Consider the following 27553-nt stretch of genomic DNA (forward strand, 5'->3'; position numbering starts at 1 on the left):
ACCAAAGTTTAGGTGTCAATTTTGAGATTCCTATCTCGGTAATGGCGAAATTATTCGTATATTCTATCCCAGAGTGACTGTCTGTCGTACATCAGACGGTAAGATGAGGCGAAGAACACAAAATTGCCAATTCGCTTAATCTCAAAAATCTTAGACGCGTAAAAGCGTTTAGTGTCGATTATTTTATCTCCAAAGCCTTGTATTTTACCTCCGAGTGCAGTAAGAGATTGTAGCCCGCCAGTAATAATAATAATTAAATAAACATCATCGTATTTTTAAAAGAAACAAGAGTGATGTGCAGGCAAGATGCCTTGATGGCGAGGCCACGATCAAAGCCAACTTTGCCCTGAATTTTCATATTTTCACTGCGGTTAATGCGGTCAACTTCCGCGAAATACAGTTAGTTTTAACAAAGTCTTCAATTTTCTTATCCGAAATTCCCTTATCGAGTAGGGAGAGCGATCTTTGAAGAAGCATTGTCATGTAATCCATGTTTTGCGCGGCGTCGTTACGGCGGGCAAGCCTCGCACCAATATTATGTTATGTACTGTCTAATATACAGATTGCTAATTAGCCGCACACGATACGCACAACGGCGATCGTTTTCCACCGATGCAGATTACTGATAACGCTGACTTTGCCAAGCTTGTAAAACGTAGCACGTTATGTAAACATAATAGATCTCTATCTTTTAATGTCCGTTTTACAAATCTTGTAAAATCCTAATTTGCTAGATTAATTTACTGCCTATGTTTAGAAGCAGAACATCAGCAACAAATTTTGAAGTGTTTTGTTTATTTTAGTACATATATACTAAGAAAAAACTCACGGCGTGCAAAATGAATGTAATGACAGTTATACATAAATAAAATGAAAAAATGTGGTTGGTACAAATCAACGTTATGTTTAACCTACAAATTCGTCATGTTAAAACGTCAGGTTCTACTATAGTAGGCAGTTTGAATGCATTGGCTCTGTTAAAAAATAATCAATTTGTAAAAGCAGCTTCGCCATTCAAATGAGATGTATACAATTCAAACTAAATACAGGAGCTCCAATTGGCAAACAGTTTTTTTAGCAAACAGTTTGTTAGTTTATGTTTAAAACTTTCTACTTGTCACTTGAGCATGATGAGGCCTCTGAAGCGGACGAATCGAATCTATAACTGCTCGGGACTCCATTGCTGTAACGTAGCTTATCTTTGTTGTAAGCCATGGCACTCATGCCACGCATAAAGCCACTGAATGTGTAGTCCTTTGCAAGGCCTTGTACGACGGGATGGCTTCGAAACCCGGCCGCGGCGGCGGCCGCAAGGCTTGGCATAAAACTAGACGCCACGTAGGGCGACATCCCAAATGCAGCCATGCCACGAGTTGCAGGATGCTGGCTCTGCGTATTGTACGCTGCGAATGGGTTAAGGTTGAAGTTGTTAACAGGGAAATGCCCAGCAGGCGAGGGCTGAGCAGCGGACATGTTGTGTACGTTTCGGGGTCTTGAAGCGACGTTGAAGGCGCCGGTAAAGTTAGCGGCAGCTAGAGCGCTTTGGGTGCTTGTAGCGTGTACGACTTCGCTTGACATCGGATGGAAGGCCGATTTAAAAGGGTGGCTCGGGGTGGACGATTGAAAGTGGAAAGGGGCAGGTCCGGTTTGGGATGTAGTTCCTGGTGTAGGGGGTGTTGAGCTGTCGCAACCAACGCTTGATGATGGGCTGTCCGACCTATTGCCTGGAGAATAAAGGGAAAAGTTGAAACATTGGTCAGAACACTCGTGTTATAATGACCGCCGTTGGTTTGTCAGGCTACGATATAAATTACATTTATTCATTTATTTACCTGGTGGAGTGTATTGAAGAAGTCGTGAAACTGGGAGACTCGGTGGACTTGCAGAAGATACGGAAGTGTAGACTTCGATCGGGGACGAACTCATGCGAGATCTCTTGCGTTGTCTAGGTTTTGTTTGATTCTCTTCGTTGTTGAGAGTCTGTAAAAAATTTAAATGTTAAAGTCTCGAATCTAATGATGTCTATATAATAGTGTTTATGTATAGCTTTCACAGCATTTCCTGGTTTATAATTGTTTTCATGCACCGGAAAGGTCTAGTGTAATCCATTATTTGTATATCTCATTTCCACCGTCGAGGATTAACATGATTTTCTTCTAAATATTATATGCAATCTGTATACTGCTGCCCTGTCTTATATCCTATGGTAGATACGTCAGACACACCAGATGCTTCATACACCTGCTCCTGCCATATTACATCAAGCTTATATTTAAATTCTCACCTTTTCAATTGCTTTTACAACATCTCCATTACAAAGGCGGAGAATCGTTTCCAGCTCGGATGGATTCTTTTGCGGGAACACTCGGCACAACATTACTAAGTTGGATCTGGAAAATAAGAACATGTTTAATATTAGACAAGGACAATTCTATTCTGTATAAATGAAGTATTTTGGTACGGACTTAACACCATAACTACAGCAATTATCAAAGATACATGGAATATATTTTATTGTATTCTATGTAGGTGAGGTGATACCGCGTGGCACACCATTGGGTTAAGATTTTGGCCAGAATTGTCCCATTACCAAACACCCAGGGTGCTACCGCATGGAACCCATCATATACGTTGAAACCTGTTGCTTTCTCGAGGGCTTTACTGGTAATGGATAAGCCGCCCTGCTATATTATTTTGATATGATAGAGCATTTACCTTGTTAAATGGCCTTCTGGTTTCATCGGTTCTGTTGTTGCTTGGTTTAACAAGTTCTCATCAGACGAATCTGGTTTTGTTTGCGGAATTTCAGCATTCCGGGTTTCGGCTTTTGGCGAATCGCTGCCGGAAACGGTTTCGGAGCGATTTTCCAACGAAGCAGGCGAGATTAACTTTCCGTCATTGGATTCTGTAATTTGTGCGGTGCATTCTAACGGAGATGAACTGTTGGATGGCCGAAACTCAACTGGAGAAGACGCCATGTCCTGAGCAGGGGAGTGCTGCTCGCCGGTGTTCGGATTATACAACTCTAGCCGCGCGCGTTTTGCACCTGCAACATTATGACGCATGAATTTAAACATATACGTAAAATAAAGCAATCGATTGTATTATCTTGTAGACTGATTGAACATAACAATCGATACAACTAACATAACAATATATGATGTATGGTACAGTGCATTGGTAATTAGTTGATCGTCATTTTCATTGACGTCATACCTGCAGATTTTAAATACGAATTTACGTCAGCAAAAAATGACCAGCTGCATTCAAACATCCTGTTACGGTTTAAACTGTAGCCTACATTTTGTAAATCTAGTGACAAAAATGCGAAGCTACGTGTGGGGATCCTGGTTATAAGGATAATCCCTACAACGGTGCCAAAAGCTGGCGTTTAACGATTCTATCGTAATCGGCGATAATCCTCACAGAAAGCAGTTTAAGTCGCCATAAAATTACCGAGGCCACACACGCGACATTATAACAATGATCAACCGTTCTTCGTTTTATCTCACGACCCAGCATTGTTCAACAGTGGTAATAGTAAGCCTAAGTGACACCCATCGTACACTTTACATATCAAATGCTTGAAACTAGAACAATTTCGTTCTTTAATTGAGCGGTTCCTATAAGCTGACGACACGCGTGTTACCGACACTTTTTGCTCTAAGTTGGGTCGTGGGGCAATGGTCAGAACGGAATGTTAATGTGCAAGTTAAAAGAGCGGGTTTGCTTGCGTACGAAGCCCATTGATCAGCCGGTAACGTACTTAAGTGACCAAAGCAAGATTTTTGCTAAAACAACTCAAAGTTTAAAGGCTTTTCTTATACATAAAATCAGTCAAAAAAGATTTTTGGTTACCCACATTTTAAACAGTAAATAAATAAAAAAAATGAACATTTGCAAATTGTATGCAAACTAACGTCTTAACCCGCTAAGGTTAAAAAAGACACAACATACTGGGTTCAAATCCCAGGTGTGTAACTCAATTTACCTGTCGGCGATGTCTTTTCGTTGCTAATGTATGTTGTCGATGGTGGCGACTGTCGGTTATTTGGCGAATTATCTCTCGAGTTAGAAACCACCATCTGAGACATATGTTGTTGCTCCATCTGTGCAAGACCTTGTGTAGCACCGTACAACAGCCTTAATTCACGGGTTTCGTTTTCCTCTTGTGCTTGTTGTCGTCGAAGGGCAACCTGTTAATATGGATATCCTTTAATACGAGTAATTTTACTGAATACAATTCAATGAATGTATGTACTTCGCGTAGCCGGAAAACGACAGTCGTTTTTAACACGGGTGCTGTCCATACCTTTTACGCGGGTTGAATGTAAATTAATTTAACTTCTAAAATCAGCAAACGTTTTATTTTTTAAACCGAAACGTTTAAGGTAAAAATCGTATCATGCATGTATGCTGTCGCGTTTGTATTAAAACATTAATCGTAATTCTTACATTTACGAACACGGCGCATTTTACAAGTTGCAAAAAAAATCTAAACTATACGACAATATTTAAAATATGTTTATCTATACTTGTATACTGCGTTTAAAACGGTTTGCATAGTTTTCAGATAAGCAACCGAGTTTAATTCTTCAAGTTACTTACTATACTACTACGACTCTAAGGGCTCTGCACTCATAACGGCCATTTTGTTTTTCCGACCCAAATAGATACAGAGACGATCCGTAGTTATTGGTCAACATTTCCGTAATGCGCAACACTAATGTACTGTATTTATATCGAAACTTTAAAAGGGTAAAATAGGTGTTTCGTTTGGGTGATGTCTTTTAGTTAGTTCTTGTGCAATGTAGTTGGGCATTTTGTTTTTGCATTTTAAGATTAACAGTTAAGACAGTCATAACCAGCAACATAGTGTTAAACGTTTTAAATTTCTCCTGAAACGAAAAACCGTCTTATAAGATTTAAACAAACACCCCCAGTCCGTCTAATAAACCACAGTAAGAAATTACACCGTAATTTTACGATCACTTTTCTCACGCCGGTGACAAAAGACGGCACTATGTATTATAAACTGTCGACCAGCAAAGCCTGCGGGGGTGACGCGTGTGTAGGGAGACGTGCATGTTAACATTTCCTTTGCACCTCGACATTGTTTTCAAGCCGTGGATTCCTCGCTCGAAACGCAAATAACGATTATCGGTAAACAAAGAGGGCCCTCGTGAATACAAATTGACCTGATGCGTTAATACGGATAATCTTTATCGTGTTTGACGCCTTTTTAAACGTATTCAATGCGACGAAAATCGCGACCGTGACAAAGGGTTTTATTGACCAATTAATTTGTCTTTTGAACTTGAAAATTACATTATATTTTGTTAAAAATTACGTTAATAATTTGTTTATTTATTTGATTTAATATTTAATTTATGTAAAACATATTTTATAAATTTTGTTCTATGGAAAATCTGAAAGAGTTATATAAGACAATGTATATACGCTTTTTTACACATTAGCTTGACGTTTGCCGCAGTTTTAACGCCTTTATTGACTTTATTTTACATCAGCATGTTTTCACTAGTTTTTTATATTTTAACTTAATGATAATAAATGTTTTAAAAGGAAAAAAGGCTATTTTTCATCGATTCTGTTTGAATAAGAGACTGATTATGCCATTTTAGACGAATTATAGTAGGGTGGGGGAAGACGGGACACCAACATTAGCACATAAAGTCCAAATATCCTGATCATGTTTTAAGCAATTACCAACGGTCTATAGGAGTCGTGATGATACGGTTATATAGTTGTTTTTTTTATAATTCGTTAACTTTTTTGTCGATTTCGTAGCGCTTAACCATAATATTTCGTATTAACCAAATTCATATTCTCACCTGGGCTGCCATGACTCGTTGTCGTTCAGCGATCAGAGTACATTTCGGGCACAAGCAATCTTTCCATCGGCAGTATCTCTTATGTCCTTTCAACGCACTCACAACTCCATGGTTGCGGCATCTTGCGCACTTAGGCGTTCTTGGGTATTTGTCGGAGGCCCGAAGAAATAAAGCCGCCGCTGCGGGGTTTGAGACCGCCTGGGCCAGGCCGGGGTAATTATTATGCCCGGTCGAGTTTGCCATCATAGCTGTACTGTAAGCAGGTCCTCTCATGTGTCGAGCTGTTTCATTCATTTCAATTCCTCTGTCGGTTGCCATGCCAGTTAAACGAACTGTTTGCTATAATTTCTGTAACTCTTTGGTTTAACACTCTAAAGCTTTTAATACGATTTATATGTATTCACTGTTCTAAGCAAGGTATCAAGGCAATATGATTGTACCTAATAAAGACGCGAGGTATTTAAACCGCTCGATTTCGTAAGAAAAAATGCCTCGAATTTACGTCACAATCGTGTACAATTAATATCCCGTTCTCGTTTTCGCTTTTTTTTCTTTCCTCGCTTTTGTGTTGGTCAATTAGTCAGCGCTGTGTGTCTTCGATCGCGCGGTGCACAGGCGATGTTTTTGTTTACATTCTGGCGTGCGACAATTCCCTGTGATCGCTTCGTATTGTCCGCTTATCAGTGACTTCCCGAAGTACTTGGCAAAGTCAGTTTGCTTAATGTGTTTGCCCTCTGAGAGGTTTGTGGAAGTTACAATGTACATTACCACAACAACCAACGTAAACATTATTGTTATTCATTAAGCAACATAACAGCTTATCTAAAACAAGTATTATTAAGCAAAACAACTTCCTGTGACTCTGCGGCGGAAATCCGATAATTGTCGACGGGTTTTAAATTGAGATTCTGTAAAACAATGTGTCATGAAGGTGTATGTGTTTTGGCGGCATTTTAAAGTGCTTCAGTGGCAATTTCTAATCACATGCTCGCTTAAGTAACTTCCCTAGTTCTGTTGCAGTTCTCGCATTATTTATTTATGAAGAATATCGTTAATTACTGATCGTCGGGTTAACGCCAAGAAATGAAACGGAATAACTTTATAACTATGCCACAAGTCGTATAGTAGGGTAGGGGAAGATTAGACACCTTTTGACTACATTTTGTCGTCCAATTTAGTAGCAAACAAAGAACATGCAAATAATTATAAAACGGAATTCCTACGACTCCCATATACCGCAGTTAATTGTGTAAAACGCGGTCAGGATATTCGGATATTATGTGCCAAAGGTGTCCCATCTTCCTCCACCCTACTATAATGATGATTTTAACTCTCCGGCGAAGCATAACCGAAGTTAGATTTTTAGATTAGCTTTTACTGTGGCGGTATATGGGTTTCTATAATGCTTGGTGCTGGTGACGGTTACTGTATCCACTCTCGGGTTGGTTTGTCAACAAAATAGTAAAAGAATCCAAGGGTCACCTGTTAACACCTGCTATGATGAAAGAGCCGACTTTTCTGACCCCTTGACCCCTAGACACCCCTCCGTTTGAGAATGGTAACAATATAGGTCGGCCACGATTTCCTTTTCACTTTTGACTCGAATCAAAGCCGGCGATAATTTCGTTCTAATTTCTCTCACTTTGTTGCTAGCGACCGTCGTCTCAGCTTTGATCATGTAGCGCCTCGTTCTGACATAAACGAAAACACCTTTGCACAGAAACACCTAACTAGATCGTTTTAAACGATAACGCATTGCTGCAAAACACATACAGTAGGTTGGGGGAGGATGGGACATCTTTTCATTCTATTTTCTCCTCTCATTTGGTAGTAAACAATATTCAAAGAATTGAAAAACCGTATCACGACTTTCAAAGACCGTTGGTAGTTGTTTAAAACACAATCAGGATATTTGGATATCATGGGCTAAAGGTCTCCCATCTCCGAGCAATGATACATTTGCTACCGAAATACTAAACAGTTCAAATGTTTATATAAGTTCATTTAGGTTGATACATATGACAGACTAATACCAGACCTGACTATCGCATAATCCCTTTTCAAATATATGTTTATCTCCTCGTTTTGCTGATAATTTCCACCTTTTCGCCATATGTTAATTAAACATGACCTTTCGTACTGTAACCGATGGCATAAATAATTAATAACATTAAACTTATGTCTTTACTTTATAATAAAAGTAAAGCAAATCTGATATATTAAGCCCCTACCCTTCTAATGTATCGAGTTACTAAGTTTGACACAGACCACCCAGCAACCGCATGATGAGTATTCTCGTGTAAAACCCCTGTGACTCAAAAGTGGGTGACCAGTGACCACACACATATGGGTTTTCGTATTCATAGCCCAATGACTGGGCATCACTATTTCAAAATCTGTGTAAATCCGAATCAGCTGTAAATGAAGCATTTCTCTTATACAGTAAACGTTATATTTGGGCTTGGCACTTTCAATAAATATTGTCGCTCAATTAGGTTTCATCCATAGCATGTTATGAGAGCTGGCTTTGCTGTTATTTTATTTCCCTTCGTTGCTTTAGTTTGAATAATTAGATTTTCGTTACCTCTCCAGCATTTTCCTTACGCGAAATACCATTGAGCTTAATAGCCAAGTTTTAATTAAAATAGTATACGTTAGAATACGATGGTACACGTTTTCATTCTCGTTTTTTGTCCCATTTGGTCGTAAACAAAGAATATTCACAGGATTATATACCCGTATCGCCGTGACACTAAAAGGGCGCTGATGTAAAAAGCACGATCAGAGAATATGATATATTATGTGTTAAACGTGTCCATTTTCCCCCACAGTACTATATAACGATTGTCGTTTTGCTACTTCTTTGTTAGTTTGATTAATTGGGATCTTCGGTACTGTGTTTGAAGACATAAATAAAACATAAATTTATAGGTATAAAATAAATAAAGTATAAGTGTTATTCATATCTATATGTATTGTACCAACAAAGCAGTTTTAAAATATTCTTTGTTTACAATTTTATTACGTGTTGGTCGTGTCTTGTTGTATAAACTAACAAACGCTTTGTAATATTTTGTGTACAGTGTTTGGTACCCTAATCTGACGTAGCGGTCTTATAATAAGCGGTTTGAAAACCACTACAGACGGACGGTGGTACTTAATAACAGTAAAACCTATGACGTTATTTCTACTATGCCTGATTCGACACGCGGCGCGTGGCATTGTTACGAAGGTAGTTTCTAATTGTCCAATTTGCGAAGAATTAACGGCCAAGTACGACAGTGGGCGATTGACGTCACATACTTTGTCTCTAACTGACGCGTCTGCATCTGCCGTTCCACCAACGCAAGTTCTATTTAAACGTTTACTATACGAAGAATTCAAGTAGAGGAAACTATTTTCAGACTTCTTATGCTACGTATTACATATAATGAGGTCACGACCTTAAGATTGAGCTTGAATTAATACTTCGTGGTTACTGTATCGCACTGATTACATTGTAAGAAACAGGTTTATTCAATGAAACATCAGGTTCAATTTTATTTTATTTCATTTTTGTAACAATTGTGGGTCATAGTTTATAACTATAATCAAAACGCTTTGTTAGTAGATCTAAGTTGTTTAGTCATATTATCAACTAAAAGTATAAATCCGCCTTTTTCAACACCTTATGTCGCTCTAACCTAACAACCTATGAATGTTGGTTGTATATGATATAGTAGGGTGGGGGAAGATGGGACACCTTTAACACATAATATCCAAATAGCCGGATCGTGTTTAAACAATTAACAACGGTCTTTGGAAGTCGTAAAGATATGATTTTATAATTTATTGAATGTTTTTTGTTTAACCAAATAGAAAGGGAAAACTAAACGAAAAGGTGCCCCATCTCCCCCCACCCCACTATATGTTACATATATTTGTGCTAAAGCAGTGGCTCTAAAATGTTGTAAGTGGCAAACTTGGCATTGAAGATTACAACTCAACGCTTGTACTTATTTTACCGCATTTAAAAAAAGGAATTAAAATTAATCAATTTTACAATCAGCACATCGCGCCACCAGCATAACGATATCTTTATTCCAACTCGAGTTGACATCGTTTTACTAGGAATTCGTAAATAGGAAGGTTTCCCACCTTCTCATATTAAGTTTACCGTAGACAGTATGTATACAGTGGGATTGGGAAGATGGGACACCTTATTATTCCATTTTCTCGTCCCGTTTGGTAGTAAACGCAAAGAAAAATTAAAGAATTTTATAACTGTATCCTCACAACTCCCATAGACCGTTGTTAATTGTTTAAAACACGATCAGGATATTTGAATATTATGTGCTAAAGGTGTCCCATCTTACCCTACAATACTATATATACGTTTTGTCTACCATACATCTATAGACAATATAGGCTAGAGCACGTTTATTTTATGTAATTTTGGTGACTCCAAGCACAAGGTTAGAAGGTTATGGGTTCAAATCCGGAAGCGGGGATTTGTTTATTTGAATATGTCGGTTGAGTTAATACCCTTGAACCTCGGTCAGCTAATATATCACACACAATAGAAGTGTCGCTATTTCATAACATTGCTATATATAGAACAGTTTTCATTTTTTTTAGTTTTGGTATTTAAATGATAAATGTGTTTTGTACATGGGCTGTATTAACTTCGGCTGTATTTGTCGCGCTTTGTTTCTGATTAATTTTGCTTAAATAAGGTATCTTCCCGTTTTGTAGTAAAGAACATGTTCGAAAATAATCGTATCATCACGACTATAAAAAGGGTGTTATTTGTTACTTTTTAAAACACGATTACGAAATCTTGGATAATATGTGCTAACGGTATCCATCTCACCCCATACTACTATAAGTTCTCCATTATCGTACTATAGAAGAGAAAATACATGTTGTGTTTTTGTGAAGTAACATCGGTCACGGCTCAGTGAATGAAAAGCGCTTTCGGAAACTCGGATTTTGATGAATGGGCGAAATCTCGTGGACTTGATTCGTTTGTATCCCCATACTGCACACCTGGGGCGTGTTTGTCTCCCTTGTCACGTGACTGGCATTCCTAACGCGTCAAATCGAGCGTGACGGGGTGAAAAGTTGAATTGGTGAAACTGACACGACGATTTATAATACGCGAGACATAACGTCGAGGGGTCGCTCGAAATAAATGGATTGAGGCGCCAATGCATCATGCTCCTATAAAGATGAAACGGTTACCACATTGTCGCGTTTTCCCTCGAAAATGGTGAACAAATATAGTAGTGTGGGGTAAGATGGGATATCTTTAGCACCTAAATCCGATATTTCCTGGCCGTGATTTAGACAATTAAAGACGCTATTTTAGAGTTGTGAGAATATTGTTTTATAGTTGTACAAATACTCTACAAATATGTTTGCTAGCAAATGGGATGATAAAAGAGCATGAAAACAGGGAATAAAAACACTCATCTCAACTCAAACTACTGCATATGACATTGCATAAACAAATGATGAATATACAAGTAAATATGCCCTTGTAAAAAAGGAATTAATTCGCTTTGTATTTACACAGCCGGAACCGCTGCGATAAAATTCCCGGTCCGATGTATTCATTTCGCTTATCCACACATTGGGTGTCCGTGTGGGTTATTTAGAGCTTTTAGCGGTGATAGGACAACGGTGCAAGGACAATTATCTAGATTTGACGCGCGAAAAGTGGATAGGGGTCGGAGAGAAGTAGAATAAACGTGAATCCGCATGTCACTCCTGGCCTTATTCATCGCAGGCACTTGGCATATGATCATTAATTATTGACCGGTCTCTCTATGGGCGCCGTGTTGTAAGGGCTAACAAAATATATTTTCAAAACAGGTCTCTTACATTGTGGGGGCAACGGGTCTCGGAAAGATTTTATCTTATCTCGCTCGAATGAAAATTTTAATTGAACCGGCGCGAGCGGCTAGGCACACGCAAAATGATAGCATACAATTAATATTAAGCCTTGAATAGCCAGATCAATTATGCAAGAGCTATTTAATATTTCGTGTAGTCGGGAAACTGTATAGAGCTTGTTATAATGCGGTACCTTCCAGGTTTATTTAAAATTCAGATGTAAAATAGCGAATCCAATCGATAATTTTTAATCATTCAGAATTTGCTGTGACCTCACGTATAATTATATAACCTAATATAGTGTGTATCTAATTTTTCAAAAACTCTTTTATTATCGGTGTAATAGATAACAGTACTGCTTTGACTGTCTAACTTTCAAAGTGTTTCTTATGATAGTATACATGTGAAATACTGTTTTAATAGGAAGGGGAAATATGGGACACCTTTTTTATTCTATTTTCTTGTCCAATTTGATAGTAAACAAATAACATTTAAAGAATTATAAACCGTACGCTTACAACTCCCATAGACCGTTTTTATTTGTTTAAAACGCGATCAGGATATTTGGACGTTTATTATATTTTGGACCTACTATACATATATCTCTCTCATTTTTGCAATGCAGTGCGCCTATGTAGTGGCTTTTAGTTTTAGATGCGTTAATTATTTGTTACCGTGCTGGTCGCACATGAAACTTGACTTTAAAATACGTATTTTGACTTACCAGTCGCAAAATGTTCCACACGCCGAGTGCCCGTTTACAAGTTAACACTTTTATCGTCGCGTGGCGGGCAAAAACAGTCGTTATTACACGAGTGTTTCATTTTTATACACCTCGTTCCCGATAACGAGTGATCGCATATGTAACTTTGTGGGTATATAGATTTTCCTATGGTTGACAATTTGAACAACCCATTAGTATTTTCGAACAATATAAGTCGTTTTCTCGGTAATGCAAAGTATATGACAGCGCCTGCTATTTCACGCTCAAGTACAAAGACGCCCGACGTTGCGTTTAGGCAAAAACAACAAACTAAAAAACGATATCTGGACATCGGTGAAATTTCCAAGTGATTGATTAAACAGTTAGGGCCTCGGTTCAAATATAGCTGCCTATATACAGCCGCCTTTTGCACGAAGCACGTGCCAGATGCCATAGTGATATCACATAGAAATACGATATGTTATAGGCATGTAATATTATTTTTATGGCCGTAAATAATTAATGTGCATAGGAAGAAAAAATGATATACCGAATGCAACATATTCCAAGGTGTATTCCAAAAACAACTTTGATCTGTTTATGACGGCAAGCCACGACACACGGATATACCACACGAAAGTTTCACAATATCATTAAATAGAGTCAGGTGGCCGAAGATACGAGAATTTTTTATTAAATTTTCTTGTTCCATTTGGTAGTAAACAAAGAACATTTAAGATTTTATTTTTTTTTAAATGTTCTTTGTTTACTACCCAACGGAACGATAAAGTAGAATAAAAAGTTTTCCTATCTTCTCCTACCCTACTCTATGGAAATTTAATACTCTATGGAAATTTAATTTTAGTTTATACGCTACAAAACCTGGGCTGCATAAATATATACAGTTTAAATAGGGCTCTGAGCAAACAATATTGACAAAGGAATTTTAGGAAAAATAATTTTATTTGTTTCTTAAACACCATTTATTTTGGAGATAAAAATTCTGTATTGCATTATTACTTGCATACTAATGTTCAAGTATTTCTAAAAAAAAAATATGCCAAGCCAGTGATTTAATCTCTAACGACGTCTGTAACCAGTTTCATACAGTAGGTAATGCGTGGCAACTGTTACATTAGCGTTCAATGTCGTATCTGTAAACATGAAAACTCCGTTTGCCCATAAACAGAACGAATCAAGTGAATCCGTGATAAGAATCTAAACGATTAAACCAAATTACTCGACTGCCACATGCCTGTTGTGTCAGACATCTAATGCAATACATACACGCCACATTATCAAATTTATTTATTACTGTTTAGGGTTCAATTGGTAAAGATTGCATAGCAGAAATGTGTAATAAAATCTTCATTAATCAGTCATGAGGGAACACCGTATAACAGACTGCATGCTCAATCATTTAAACGTAAATTCACTGAACGACAGTTGATTTTGGCGCTTGCAAACCGGCGATCTACACAATTACCTTGTGTAGTAAGTGCTAGTTACGAAATCGCTCTAGAACCTAATTGTTTCAACCATTGCGGTTATAAAATTAACACGAACCCCTACATTTATATGACACATCATTTACTATTCAAGAAAAAAACTAATAAACTGGTAAAGCTGGATAAAAAAAAGGCGCTTATGTGAATTCAGAAATTGAATTTACGCGTATGTAAACTGTCGGTTATTTTGTGCTCCGTCGCACCACCTAACGACAAAATTTTCCCGTAATACCCCATTTAGGTGGCGGTACAATACCTAAAAAGAACATAAGAGGTCTTTGGCTTATATTACTTCTTAACCTACGACTGAATTGCAGCTGTAACCTAAAACAAATTTACACTTTTAATTTATTTATTGACATTTTTTAAGAAAAACAAAAATGTTAAAAATCAGAAAATAAAGCATTGGAATGGTTTATAATGCATAAACAAGCATTTACTCAAGTTAGATTTGAAACCAGGCTTCCAGTTTCTCTTTCATGGCTGACAATTTAGACAACCCATGGGTGAACATTAGGTTGTACCAATTGCCTTTAAGCGGAAGAACACATACACCCACAACCTTGCATTATACACAGGCTATCTTACTTACACAATTAAATTGTTAGACATTAAAAGTATGAGCATTAAATTATGAATGAAAATATATATACCGTATAAATTTGCTAAAAATAACAATAAATGTAAAAGTTAACGCACTGTTAAACTAATTGCAACTTAACAATAAAAATAGGTTAGCTTAAATATAATGTTTAGGTAAACATGTACATTACTTGGGAGCTTAAACAAACAATTTTAAATCGGTTTTATTTAAATTTAGACACTACAAAAAGAATTAATTCTTGGTTTACAACTATTGTTATGTGTGCCTTCAATATGAATTTCGCAACATTTACAAATTTTGAATTGGTTTAATAATGGTTTGTGCCTTCCCATGTGCTGTGATGTACATTATGTTAAAAAAAACTTTATACACTACTGAGCCTGTCAATAGTATTGTGGGGTAAGATGGGATTTAATATTTCATAATCTTGCTTTAAACAATTAACCACACCCTTTTAGAATCGCAAAGCCACGGTTATATGAGTCTGTAAATATTGTTTGTTTTCTAGTAAACGGGACGAAAAAAAAGAAAATGGGTATACTACTAAATGGGACAATAAAAGTGAATGAGAAGATGTCTCATCTTACTATACTCGAGAGTAGACCCATGCATCATGTTCCTTACTATATAACTTAAACAATAAATGGAATATATGTATTACATGGGCACTATACACGAAGGAGAGGGGTTTTGCCAATTTCCATTACTTTGGCAGCTGTTAGTTGCTGAGAATGTTGAAAGCACAGCTGTAGGTGCTGTACAACTGTATGTAACTGTATCTCCAGCCAGATATAATGCTTTCATAACAGTAAATGTAACTCCACTATTTGTTGGAGGTTGCGCGCTGCACCCTGTGGAAACAATCATTTTATTTTGTATGGTTGTTTTAAATCATAAATGTTTTTCTCTCAAAGAAAAGAACTTTTATTTTTAAATTACCATACTATGTACTGGCATTTAAAGTTACTTTTTTTGTACGCAAGGTGTTTAAAACAGAATTTTCGTGTTACAATGACTGTCATTGCCCAGCCACGCAAAAATAAACAAATTACACTCTATCATTCAAATAATAAAAAAGTCCAACCTACCCGCAACACATGTAGGTGCAGCAGGCCATCTCCATAGACCAGTACTGTCACATATATTTATTGTTGTGCCCTGGATCACATAACCTGCGTTACAAACGTAGTTAACTAGGTGTCCAGTGTTGTATAATGCTGGTGTCAGAAGATTGTTCGTTTGTCCATTGCTTGCTATTCGTGGCGGGTCGCTACATTCTGTATAGAAAATTTTGTTAAACATATTTTAACTAATACATTTTGTTTGTAGAAAAAAATAGTATTTATACAGTGTTGGGGTATGAGTGTGGCCGATCAACACTTTTATGTTTGCTTTTTGTTTTGTAAAGTTCAATTGTTTAACTATGATGTGACTAAGATAAAGAATTGTATTTATTACATCATACACCAACGTTATAGAACATTGGTATTTTTTTTCAATCTTGAAAAAAATCCTTTGATATGTAGCCAGTTTAATATCTGTTTTGTAGCTACCTCTTTAATAACCTATTTTAAAGTTAAGTGACTACCTGCCCTTATTATTTTAATTAATTTTATCTTCGCTACCATATCCGAAGAATTAAATATCATGTTTGTGTTACAATATTTAAATACACTTCGGTTTTGAAAAAGACATTTTTTTGCATTTTTTGTTTGCGAAGTACTAGCTTTTATTAGCAACAAAAAATGCCAAATTATTCTTTACAGACCTTTAATAATATACCTGGCAGCAACAGAATATTTAAACTTACGTTTGTTGCAGACTGGGGCCCCAAAGTTCCAAGTAAGAGAGGAAACACATCGAACAACTGATTCCGCGCCATCAGCAAACACATATCCAGTGCTGCATGTATAAGTGACCTGCTCATTTAGATCATAGGCTACTTTGACAGGAGTGAATGTGCCCACACCATTTGTAATGCTGGCTGGAGCATTACAACCTAAAAAGGTAAGGTTCTGTTTTATAATCTTGTTTGTGTTAATGATCAGGTATTGGGGATTTAGTTAAGCAGATTTAGAAGTCTGTGCTTTTAATATGGGTGAAAATTAAATTCAAAACTAATCTATTCCTCATGTGTTTTTTGCACAACTCGTCAGAGTATATACGCCGTTCAGGCAAACCATGTGACTAGTGACTAGTGTGACTTTCCCCTTTTTCATATGCTAAAGTAAAGCCACAACTTTGGCACCAAAAACCAAGGTTCAGGACAAGTGTAAACACAATTAAGCGTATAGGACCACTAAAGCAATAAAACTAAAAAAACAAAAAAAAAACTTCAAAACAAACCATTATTACAACTTGGTGATAAGTTTTGCCACAATCCTGTGTTTAAGCATGTGTTTATGGAGTTGCCAAACAGAACGAATGGTGTAGCACAAGTATACATCACTGTTTCACCAATAGTAAAAGAGGTTTTAGGTGTTGCTGGTCCAGACAGAATAGCACTTGAACTGACAGGTGGTGGCCCACAACCTTAAACGCAAATGGAAAAAATTAAAAATAGGCTGGGGAAATTTTAGGAAATTTGGCGCAGAAAAGATAAGGTTTACTAAATGAAATTGCTTCTAAAACTAAAAATGATTTTGTTGTATATTGAACATGAACACAACTTCTGGTACTCCACTTGGTATACTACAGTAATTATATCATGGAAACTTTGTCTATATAATAGTATAGCATTCTTGAGTATAGTCAAATTACGTACCTGTTGCTGTACATGTAGCTGCTGCATTAGCCCATGCTCCAGTAGATAAGCATCTGTTAGTAGTTGGCCCGGATATGGCAAAGTTGGCATTGCATGCGTATGTTACTGTGTAACCAATGGCATACCTTCCTGATGCAACAGGAACGAAGAAGTCACCATTAGTTGGTCGGGGTGGTAAACTGCAGGTGACTAGAGAATGTAGTTTATTAATAATATCACGCCAAGGTGATGTGGTTAGTGCAAGACACATATTGGTAATTGCTACATCCCAAAGGTTAAAGTAACTAAATTGTGAGCAACATAGAAAAACGATGTACAAAGTTTTATGCGCGGTAACTCGTGAGCGGGCACATGGTGTTTAAAACAGAACACCTGTGTTATAATGACTCCCATTGTCTGCCACGCAATTTAGTGTCAGAAAATAAGGCTGTGGTGTTAAAAGGTTGAGAATTACTGTTTATTTTATAAACTTAATCGGGATATTACATCATTATATTCGACATAAATCATTTTATTAATCAAACTATTATTACAACATACCTGCAAAACAAGTAGGGGTGTTACTACCCCATCCTGCTGAACCACACATAAGCATGGTGGTAGCTCCAAGTTCAAATGTGAAGCCAGTATTGCAAGTATAGGTTACCACACTCATTAACATGTAATTGGTTTGTACTGGTGAGTAAGATCCAGTTGAAATAGAAGGAGGGGCTGTACAACCACCTGAAACATGAATAGAAACAGATTTGTGATAGATATTATTCTATTCTATGTGGGTAAGGTTCTGTAGCGTGGCACGTCATGGGTCCTAGGATTTAGGCCAGGATTGGCTCATTACTTTAACACCCTGGGTGCTACCGCATGAACCTCACCATTTTTTCAGAGTTGGCCCATCACATTACATCTGGTTCTATATTTTCTGTACTTACTTCCACAAGTTGGAGAGGCGTTTACCCATGCACCAGCATTACATAAATTTGAAGAAAAACCAAACAGCAAGAGTGGGGAAGAGCATGTGTACGCTACAACTGAACCAGATGGAAATATTGTTGGATTTATGCCGCTGCTGGGAACTAGAGCATAGGTGAGACCAACGCTGGTGGCAGGTGGTTGGCCACATGCTGAAAATGAACAAAATTAAATGAATGAATGTAACTTATTTATCCTTGCGTGGCAGGGCAACATTAGTCGTTATAACAAAATTCATTTAGTTAAAATCTTGACCGGACATGGAGACTCAATCATGTTCTGTAGTTTCTTTTGTAAAATATTTGTGAAGTAATATTACTGTAAAAAAATTACATTGCATATAAATCATGCTTGGTTATTGTTATAACAACTTGAACCCATTACTGACCACTGTTGTAGCAATTACTATTATGTTTTGCCCCAGCACATGCTGAATTTGGTGGCAGTGTCAAATCTTGAACCCATATCGCTGGGCTAGAGACAAGAGTGCTTACCACTTATGTCACGAAGCCAACATATTCCCAAGCCAGACGAAACACTGACCACTGTGTTGTAGCAATTACTATCTTGCCCGACATTTTAAAAAAGTTTCAAACCTTTTAACTTATATCCCCTGGACTATAGACAGACGTGCTAGCCAATGTTCCACAGTGCCGGTAAACCTTTTAACCGCAGTGCCAGACACATCTCTAAATAATGGGCCATGGTGCCGAGGAAATCTCTTAGAAATCTTTAACAAAGTGCCACGGTGCTGGACTTCCCCTACCTGCAATACAAGCAGGTGCTCCACCTGACCAAACCCCACAAGCACCACATACGATTGTGCTGCTAGTGCCACTTGTAAATGTAAAGCCAGGGAGGCACGAATATGTGATTACTTGTCCTATAGGGTTCAATCCACCAGGAATTGAAGGGATGCCTGGTCGTCCATTAGCAGAGGTGGGCTGAGGTGCCGCTAGACAGAACTCTAAAAAAAGGAAATTAAATAGCAATTATAGAGATCTAGAAGTATAAGAAAAAGTAGATAATATCAGAAATTGCCCCAGTTTAAAAAAAAGAGTATGCACTGATCACTGATCAGCATAGGTTATTATGTAAAACTGTACCTCTGGTTTATGTTTAATATCCTGTATTTATTTAAAAACAAAACGTATGAAAGGTTGGAGCGCGTTTTATGTTGGAAAAAGTTATAATATTCATTCGTCAACTAGAAGAAAAAACTTACGCGGGCAGTTATGGTTGGTTGGGCAAGTTGCAGCTGTTTTTAACCAAGCATTATTTATACAAAGGTTGTCTTCTGATCCAACAATTCCAACACCATTGGTGCAAATGTATGAAATGGTCTCCATGTTAGTGTAAGATGTTTTTACTGGAGTGTAACCAACATTTGCTGTAACAGGTGGAACACCACACCCTAAGTAAAAAAATAAAATAACATTAATTACATATGATGTCCAGTGCTATCTTACAGTGGTTAATGTGTTTATCTTTAGCTCAGTGGTAATGGGTTCCAGGCTCGACGCTGCTACCTCCTTGGACATGTGTTGGAGCATACTGGATAGTGATTGCTACAAACAGTGGTCAGTAATGAGTTTAAACTGGCAGTCATATAGAAAACATTATCTGGCATGTCTTAACCAAAGGCAAGACGTTTACATGCAACGGTTCACTAAAAATAAAAAATCTTACAGGTGCTGCATATGTCCTGGCAAAGGGGCACAAGGGTAATGCGCCAAACCTGGCTTAATCCAAAGACCTCAGTCACATAGCATTCTACATTAAATTGATATTGATAAAAAGTGCTTGTGAAATTACCTGTACAAGTGGGGGATTGGTTTACCCAAACAGCTCCTAAACAACGGTTTGTTTGTGACCCAGATAGTGGGGAAGCATTTGAACAACTGTACGTTATGGTGGTGGTGACTGGGTATGTAGTTTGTATTGGTGTGTATGTAACATTAAGGGAAGTTGGGGGAATCCCGCAAAATGATACTGTAAATAGAAATAAGATACAAATAAATAGCTCCTATGATAAAAAACATCAAGGAAAAATATCAATTTTGAACATGTTATGGCTAAATAATTTCTTTCAAAATAATGACATCTTATCCCTTTGCCACACTGCCATATTTATGTAGGTTGGTTAGTTTAGTTTTAAATAACCGACTCGTTGGGGCGCAAGATGGGGCAGGTTGGCTCCATGTACCACCGACACAGGTGTTGATAGTTGCCCCAATCAAACTGTTAGGAGGAAAACAACTATACATGACATCTTCTCCAACACTGTACAAAGTCTTCACTGGTAAATGGATTCCATTTCCAGTAATAATTGGTGGGGTTCCACAAACTAAATCTGGAATTAAAAAGAGTAACTTGTTGAGTTGAAAAGGGAAAATGTAACTTTTTTGTGGAAATAATTTATGAAACAGAGTTAGAAAGTGGGAATCTACTTTACTTTTATTCCATCTGACATAAAATATTTGTATTTATTTTTTTGATAACTGATATTGTGTAGCAAGACTTTATCAGGGTTATGAATAAATTGTTGGTTTTTATTTGTAAATATATCATGTAAAGAAATAACAGCTTAATTTAAATAGTACTCATAAGCAGGCGCCAGGTGTATAAACAAAATATTCGTGTTATAAATAACTACTGCCAATGCCTTGTCACACAAAAATAAAACCAGTTATATTTATTCACACGTTGGTGTTACTGCAGTTATCTTGATTGGCATTTTTAAAAACATATTTTCAATTCCAAAATGAACTCACTTGTTTGGCAGTTAGATCCAACTGTATTTGGTGGACATTGGCATCTGTAACTGTTTACTCCATTTATGCAGGTAGCTCCATTTTTGCAAGGGTTAGAGAGGCATTCGTTAATATCTGTGTCAAATTGTTATTAACTGAAACAGGAAGTTATTTCTATACAACAAAACAGTTCAGAGCACACACACAAATATTCACTTTAGCTGTGAAACGAAGCATAAGGTGTATGAAATTAAGTACTTTAAATATGAAGTAAAACACTTGTGTATAAAGTATCAAATAAGACATCAGTACTTATAAAACAGGACATTAGTATTTTAAGTATGATATAGGATTATTAAAGTTGCCCTGCCACACAGGGATAAATGTTTAACATTTACCCATACCTCTGCATGTGGGCGGGTTTGTAGATCCTGCTGGGCAATCATCTCGTACTCGGATAACTAGAAAAAGAGACATTGTTGAATGTAACTTACTTTATCTTCGCATGGCCGGAAAACGACAGTCGTTATAACACGGGTGATCATACACCTTGCGCCAACTTACGAGTTACCAAGTATGTTACCTTGTGAGTGATTATTTTTTTCACACGGCACCGCCAACGTTATTTACTAAATATTGACTGTCAATGTTTGTATGAAAATATCTAGAAAAGCATTTATCGCAAAGACAGCATTGTGATTAAATAAGGTAATACTGCAAGTAAGCCATGGAACCTCGGATTTAAGCCAAGTCTTTTAACAGCCAGTGCATGTGTTATTTCATATACAGATTGTGTTAGAATTTATAATCAACAACAAAGTTACATACATGGTAACTTGTGAGCAGCAGGAGGTGTGTGAAACAGACCACTTACGTTATAACAACTGCTGTTGACCCGACACACGAGGATAAAAAAGATACATTTATCTATTCACCTAGGTCTAAGATGTATATTATATACTCTAACTGTTCTTACTTTGAAATCGAGCCCGATAACAAACTCTAAGAGAAGGCTCCCAACAGCAAGCAAGCATCTGGCAAACACCACTGCATAGATATATTTAAGGTTTAAAATAATTTGCTAATGAGTCAGGTTTTGTAGTTTGTTAAAACATATAATGGTACACTCTTGAAGCGTGAAAACATTGCGAATTTTAATAATCCGATAAAAATGTTACAGGTTTTATCAATGTTTTAAAACATAGTGAGAATTTTTTTGCCAATGGGCCAGATTTTATGTAAGTTAAACCATAGTGCGCATGTATCAATATATACTCATAGAAAATCAGACAGTAAAGGTAACATTTTATTATAGGACAGACCATTAAGTTTTATTTTTTACCCATTTGTAACAATGTTCTTTGTGCATGGCAATGCAGAGAATCGTGAATCGCATATCAGATTAAAGTTTGAGCCAGGTGAGCCAGTTTCACCCCCAACATTGTGGTTTGGGCGTACAGTGGGTTGAAAGGTGCCGTCAAATATGTTCGTTGTTGATGCTGGTTTGAAAATAGAGTTATTTCTGTTATGTTGGAAATATACTATAGTTACCCAGAGATATTAGGTACAGAAGTTGTAAAGTACAAGTAAAAATGTAACCAAAGATATTAGATGCAGAGGTTCTAAGCAATTTAGTTTTAAAGAAAAGGAAATAGGTTGTGTATGGAATTTAAAACACATTGCAGGGCAAATGTGTTCATATTTATGTTAATTGTTGTTGGTGAAAAAAAAAGAGTTTAGAAAAACAGTAGCACAAAGTTAAGTATTAGAAGCCTAATAGATAAATCTTTAAACCTGCTCTGTAGCATGAGTTTCTGTCAAAGCAGCAACCCCTGTAAGATTAAACAGTTAATATTGTGCAGTGTATTATTGTGGCTACAGTTGTGGGACATAGTCAAATCTATATTTGTATCTACCCATAGCAGTTGCTACAGTAAGACTTCAACCAGGGGTCTTCTTATTGTAAAATATTGGGATTATTAATACTACACCATAAGGATAATAAACCTACGGCCTTATACAAATGTGATAGTGCAGTTGTATTGGAAATTAGCTTAACATTTAACTTACAAAGCAACGCATGCGCTTCTTCCGATTCCAATCGCCCCACATCGTGACCGGGAGGCCGTGGATAAGCTGCAACCCCTGGAATTAACTATTTGTTACATATGCGTCACCAATAAAGGTAGATGAGTGGTAACTCATAAGCAGGTACGAGGTGTAAAACAGAAAAGTCGTGTTATAACAACTGTGGTTGCCCCGCCTCGAGAGGAAAAATAAGTTACATTCATTCGCACAACTCACGGGCATGGCTTAGTGTTACAATTTCGTGTTTCTTCGCTTATACAGTCTGTTACAGTACTCGGGCATTCCCGACTCCTTGTGCTTGTACCACCGCCGCAGGTCACGCCGCAATCTGTCCACGAAGTCCATGCCGCTAAATAAAGTAAGTTCGGTTAAACGCTGAAGCTATATGTAGCGAAAATTCATAATATAAGCACTTTCTCCGGCCTAAATCACACGACCATGACGTAGAATAGAACAGAACATAGCGCAAGTTTCAGCTACATTACCGAGTACAAAAGGGCATTTAACGGAAATCAACATTCACTTAAGAACTAAAGACAAGCTCTAATCGTTACTGGCGACGGTGTAGGTCCCTTGTAAAGCAGTCGCGAATAGGTTCTGTAGCAGACCAAAAACTACGACAGAATTCCGTCTTACCCGCTGTGTCTGCTAAAGGAAAAACTATTTTGTTGCAAGAAACAACCGAGTCTAGCGGGGAAGTATCTGGTTTTAGTAAAGCTTCCATTCTATATGGCCACCTTGATACTGTAGGATCGCCCAATGATAAAGTTTCTGTCTGTTGATTGCTGCAGTGAACGAATTCGACCCTGGGAATTCAGACAAGTTATGTCAGTGCAATACTAAGTCATAGGAATTCAATTTGTGAAGATTTGCAGGAATTAATTACTCGACAAGGAGCATAAGGTGTATGAATATAAGATGTCGCGCCTATTATAACTCGACAATAAGCATGTTTTTTATTAATACACCAGGTTGTGTGTGGTGTGTAAAAATTCACAAATATTATAACTTGTGTGTCCGGGAGACTTGGTAGTTCTACAGTTAGGTAACGATTAGAAAAAAAAGTTTTCATACGAACCCGCAAGTTGTGTGTGCTTCAAAGAATTGAAACACCGAAGGATAATGCAGGGGGATGCGACCCCGGGGTGTTGTGGTTCTTTGAGTGTTGCACGATGTGTATTGTCTTATGGTGGCCGAGTTGGGGAAATATTGAGCTTGGCTTGGATTTACATTTGAGCAAATTCCTGAAGCGGAAACACTGTTTATTTAAATACTTGTTGCGTGAAAGAGCTTGTATGGCAGATCTACCAAAATAATAATAATCAGCCACAACATCAGCCAGTTTTTATACGCAATGCGGTGCCGTGCCACAGCAGCTAGACCGCCCACCTTATAGTAAGCGTCGTTTTTCTTGAAATGAAATATAATCATCCTATATTTAAAACAACAACAACATATTCACCCACAAGTTACGTATACAGTGGCTGGCATTGTCCCGCTACGCGAGGTTAAACTCGCAAGAGAAAGGAGCCGTATAGCTTATCATTAAATCTTACCGTTTTCAGCAATGCTGTTGGAGCTTGTAGCAGGAAATAAATAAAATCCTGAAAAATATTTAAATAAACTTTAGTTTAAATATTATTTTAACAATGTAAAACTGATAACAGATTATATAAGATGGTGGAAGATGGGACACCTTTTCATTCTATTTTCCCGTCCCAGTTGGTAGTTAACAAAGAACATTAAAAAAATAAAAAACCGTATCCTCACGACTTACATATAGACTGGCCATTGTTAAAAATTTAAAACCGATCAGGATACTTGAATATTTTGTGCTCAAAGTGTCCCGTCTCGCCCCACCTTACTATAATTTAACTTGATCTTACTTCGTCCATTACTGGTGTCAGTAGTAAACATATCAATACATTCTTCTATAGGTGGAATTAAGTTGGAACTATTACGAAGATAAACGTTCACTCTTGCTTTCCAACATGGTGCAGTGTCTCGATCAGCGGCGCGGCTGGGAATCAAAAAAAGGTTAGTAAAATATGACATATGACATATAGTTCTGAGGGGTAAGTTGGGACACCGTTTTTTTTAACCATAAAAAATGTCTTTTGGAGTGGTAAAATGCAATTGTATAATTATGTTAATACAGAATATACGTAAAAACATACATAAACAAAATCTTTAGTTAATTCCTGACCACAAGACCGATATCTATCATCGTATATTTACCTGCAGTTTGACTGATCAGAGTTTTCGTACCACTGCGTATCAAGTATTGACACGTCCACAACGCTGTTCCAATCCCATACATCTCCTACCTAGTATAACATGTTTTATCACACAACCTCTGACAAACTATATATAGTACTGTGGGGTAAAGTGAGACACTTTTAGCACATGGTATCCAATTATCCTGATCGTGTTTTAAACAATTAACAACTGTCTTTCGTAAGGATTCGGTTTTATGATTCTCTAAACTTTTTTTGTTTACTACCAAATAGGACGAGTAATAGAATTTATAATACGCCTAACTAAAGAATAGTTACAATATAACTTTATTTATTATTATAAATTTTATAATTTTAGGAAACGCATTATCGAAAAATTGTAAGAGTTAATTATTATTTATCTAGGGCCTTATACGCATTTATTATACGCATATACTATAGTGAGAATAGATAATGTAAATTTAAACGTTTTATTTCGCTATGTAATTATAGCAGTTACAGTCTGTATCAAGTTGTTTAGTACAGTACAGGTGTTTAAGTGTCTTTCCTTGTACGAGTAATGTAAATTATGAGTGTGTGTGATATTAGAACGCCACTTTCGGATATTGCTAATTATTATTAACTGGAATTATCTGACCACCTTGTCTCGTAAGCATCTTGAGAAGTAAGCTCGAACATCTCTTGTTATTTCGATCTGACTATCAGAACTGCTGATAATTTGACGTCTTTTCCTTGTGTTGTGTTCAGCTACGTGACACGCTGCAATATAAATGCATAAATTAGTTAATCAAAAATTTTATAGCGCTGTGGGGTAATATGGGACACTATTATCCAAGTAGTCTGATCGTGTTTTAAACAATTAACAACGGCCTATGGCAGCTGTGAAGATACGGTTTTATTATTCTTTGAATGTTCTTTGTTTACTACCAAAGAGAACAATAAAATTGAATATAAAGATGTCTCATCTGCTCCGACCCTACTATATTTCATTTCCCCATGCACTTTCTGTTGCTTATACAGTTCGGCCTTTTAACCTTTTTTTATATCAGAGTAATACGTTTTATTATGTCTATGGAAATAAAATATTAAGTTTACATAATCGAATAAAATATTTTTATCTTGGTTGTCAGACTTTTGCGTTATTAAAATAAACATCATTTTTAAAAATCTGCCTTCAAATCCCAAGCGTTCAGAAACTTAAATAAGGAACAAACTATTTCAGTTTAATGATCTATTTTAAGCTTTTAGATTGTAGGTTTATGTTCTCTCTAGTCCAAATCTGGTCTTACCGACGCTTATAGTTTGCAGTTTACACAACATTGTCGGTATGTTTATATTATGGAGCGTGGTATTTAACCTTCAAGGCATGTGACGTAACCACACCTTCCGTTTGAGAAAATTCGACCGTTTATATCCCGTAACACTAAACACACAAAAGTATGCTTTAACAGAGCTACATAAACATGAAAAACTAGCAATGTAAATTATATCACCCACAAAGTAACATATATATGGTAACTCGTAAGCTGCTGGCACGAGATGTATCACCCCCCTGTTATAACTACTGTCATTTTTCGGCCACGCGGGGATAAAGCAAGTTATATTCATAGCTATATAAACTGTACAATACTCATATATACAATATACAACGTTTTCTTACCTTCGTATATTTCAATACATCCCAATATACAGCATATGATGTGTAGAAACTTACGCCTCATATCCACGCTGTACAACCTCACTCTGATACTTTCTACTGTGGTTACGGAAAACAGCGTGCATGATACGATCGGTGCCAGTATCGGGTTTTCCCGCGCGAGGACCTATAGGCCCCCAAGGCGAGTCGGTTTGAAATATTGCGAAGAACCTTTCAGTCTTCTTGCACTTGTTGGTATCAGTCACAACAACAACACGTATAGTGTTTATTTATAAAGTACATTATTTAAATTTCTTTCTTCTTATTCAAAACAAAGTATACTCATATTACTTTTATATAGTAGGGTGGGGAAGATGAGACAGCTTTTTATTCAATTTTCTAGTCCCACTTTGTAGTAAACAAAGAACTTTTAGGGGAATTATAAAACCATCTCCCCACAATCACCAATGGACCGTTGTTAATTCTTAAAAACATGATCATAGCTTTTGGATATGTGCTAAAGGTGTCCCATCTTACCCCACAGTACTTTATGACTCTATAA

The 27553-nt window shown here is 37.0% G+C and overlaps 2 protein-coding genes across 2 annotated transcripts; both read right to left on the minus strand.

Annotated features, from left to right (window-relative positions):
* Window positions 1–778: 778 nt before the first annotated feature.
* LOC149735840 (uncharacterized) lies at window positions 779–7581 on the minus strand. The gene is made up of 7 exons (XM_089878325.1): window positions 7335–7581; window positions 5853–6760; window positions 3992–4196; window positions 2716–3046; window positions 2285–2390; window positions 1833–1980; window positions 779–1724 (listed from the first exon to the last, which is right to left on the minus strand). The coding sequence occupies exons 2-7, from the start codon at window positions 6168–6170 to the stop codon at window positions 1111–1113; spliced, it is 1722 nt and encodes a 573-aa protein (XP_089734451.1). The 5' UTR covers window positions 6171–6760; window positions 7335–7581; the 3' UTR covers window positions 779–1110.
* Window positions 7582–14274: 6693 nt separating this feature from the next.
* Window positions 14275–27212, minus strand: LOC149735841 (sushi, von Willebrand factor type A, EGF and pentraxin domain-containing protein 1-like). Its single transcript, XM_089878431.1, has 25 exons — window positions 27016–27212; window positions 25996–26114; window positions 25357–25445; window positions 25005–25138; window positions 24675–24722; window positions 24197–24362; window positions 23755–23924; window positions 23335–23467; window positions 23101–23175; window positions 22825–22862; window positions 22373–22529; window positions 22007–22077; window positions 21435–21491; window positions 21052–21165; window positions 20445–20630; window positions 20093–20269; window positions 19503–19691; window positions 19044–19244; window positions 18238–18429; window positions 17849–18031; window positions 17309–17497; window positions 16891–17076; window positions 16355–16543; window positions 15633–15821; window positions 14275–15395 (listed from the first exon to the last, which is right to left on the minus strand). Exons 1-25 carry the CDS (start codon window positions 27074–27076, stop codon window positions 15202–15204), a joined length of 3507 nt encoding a protein of 1168 aa, XP_089734557.1. The 5' UTR covers window positions 27077–27212; the 3' UTR covers window positions 14275–15201.
* Window positions 27213–27553: the final 341 nt, after the last annotated feature.

This window comes from Ciona robusta, chromosome 5, assembly GCF_009617815.1.
Source record: "Ciona robusta chromosome 5, ASM961781v2".
NCBI classification, from domain to species: domain Eukaryota; kingdom Metazoa; phylum Chordata; class Ascidiacea; order Phlebobranchia; family Cionidae; genus Ciona; species Ciona robusta.

Excerpts from the sequence above, each read along its gene's own strand:
- LOC149735841 (XM_089878431.1), bottom strand. The coding sequence starts at position 27,076 with ATGAGGCGTAAGTTTCTACACATCATATGCTGTATATTGGGATGTATT. Across the intron at positions 23,176-23,334 it reads TGTAACACTAAGCCATGCCC|GGGTTGCAGCTTATCCACGG; the intron begins GTGAGTTGTGCG and ends AGTTAATTCCAG. Across the intron at positions 19,245-19,502 it reads AACCAACCATAACTGCCCGC|AGTTCTGTCTAGCGGCACCT; the intron begins GTAAGTTTTTTC and ends TCCTTTTTTTAG.
- LOC149735840 (XM_089878325.1), bottom strand. The coding sequence starts at position 6,170 with ATGGCAACCGACAGAGGAATTGAAATGAATGAAACAGCTCGACACATG. Across the intron at positions 1,981-2,284 it reads TTGTAAAAGCAATTGAAAAG|ACTCTCAACAACGAAGAGAA; the intron begins GTGAGAATTTAA and ends AATTTTTTACAG. Across the intron at positions 1,725-1,832 it reads TCTTCAATACACTCCACCAG|GCAATAGGTCGGACAGCCCA; the intron begins GTAAATAAATGA and ends TTTATTCTCCAG.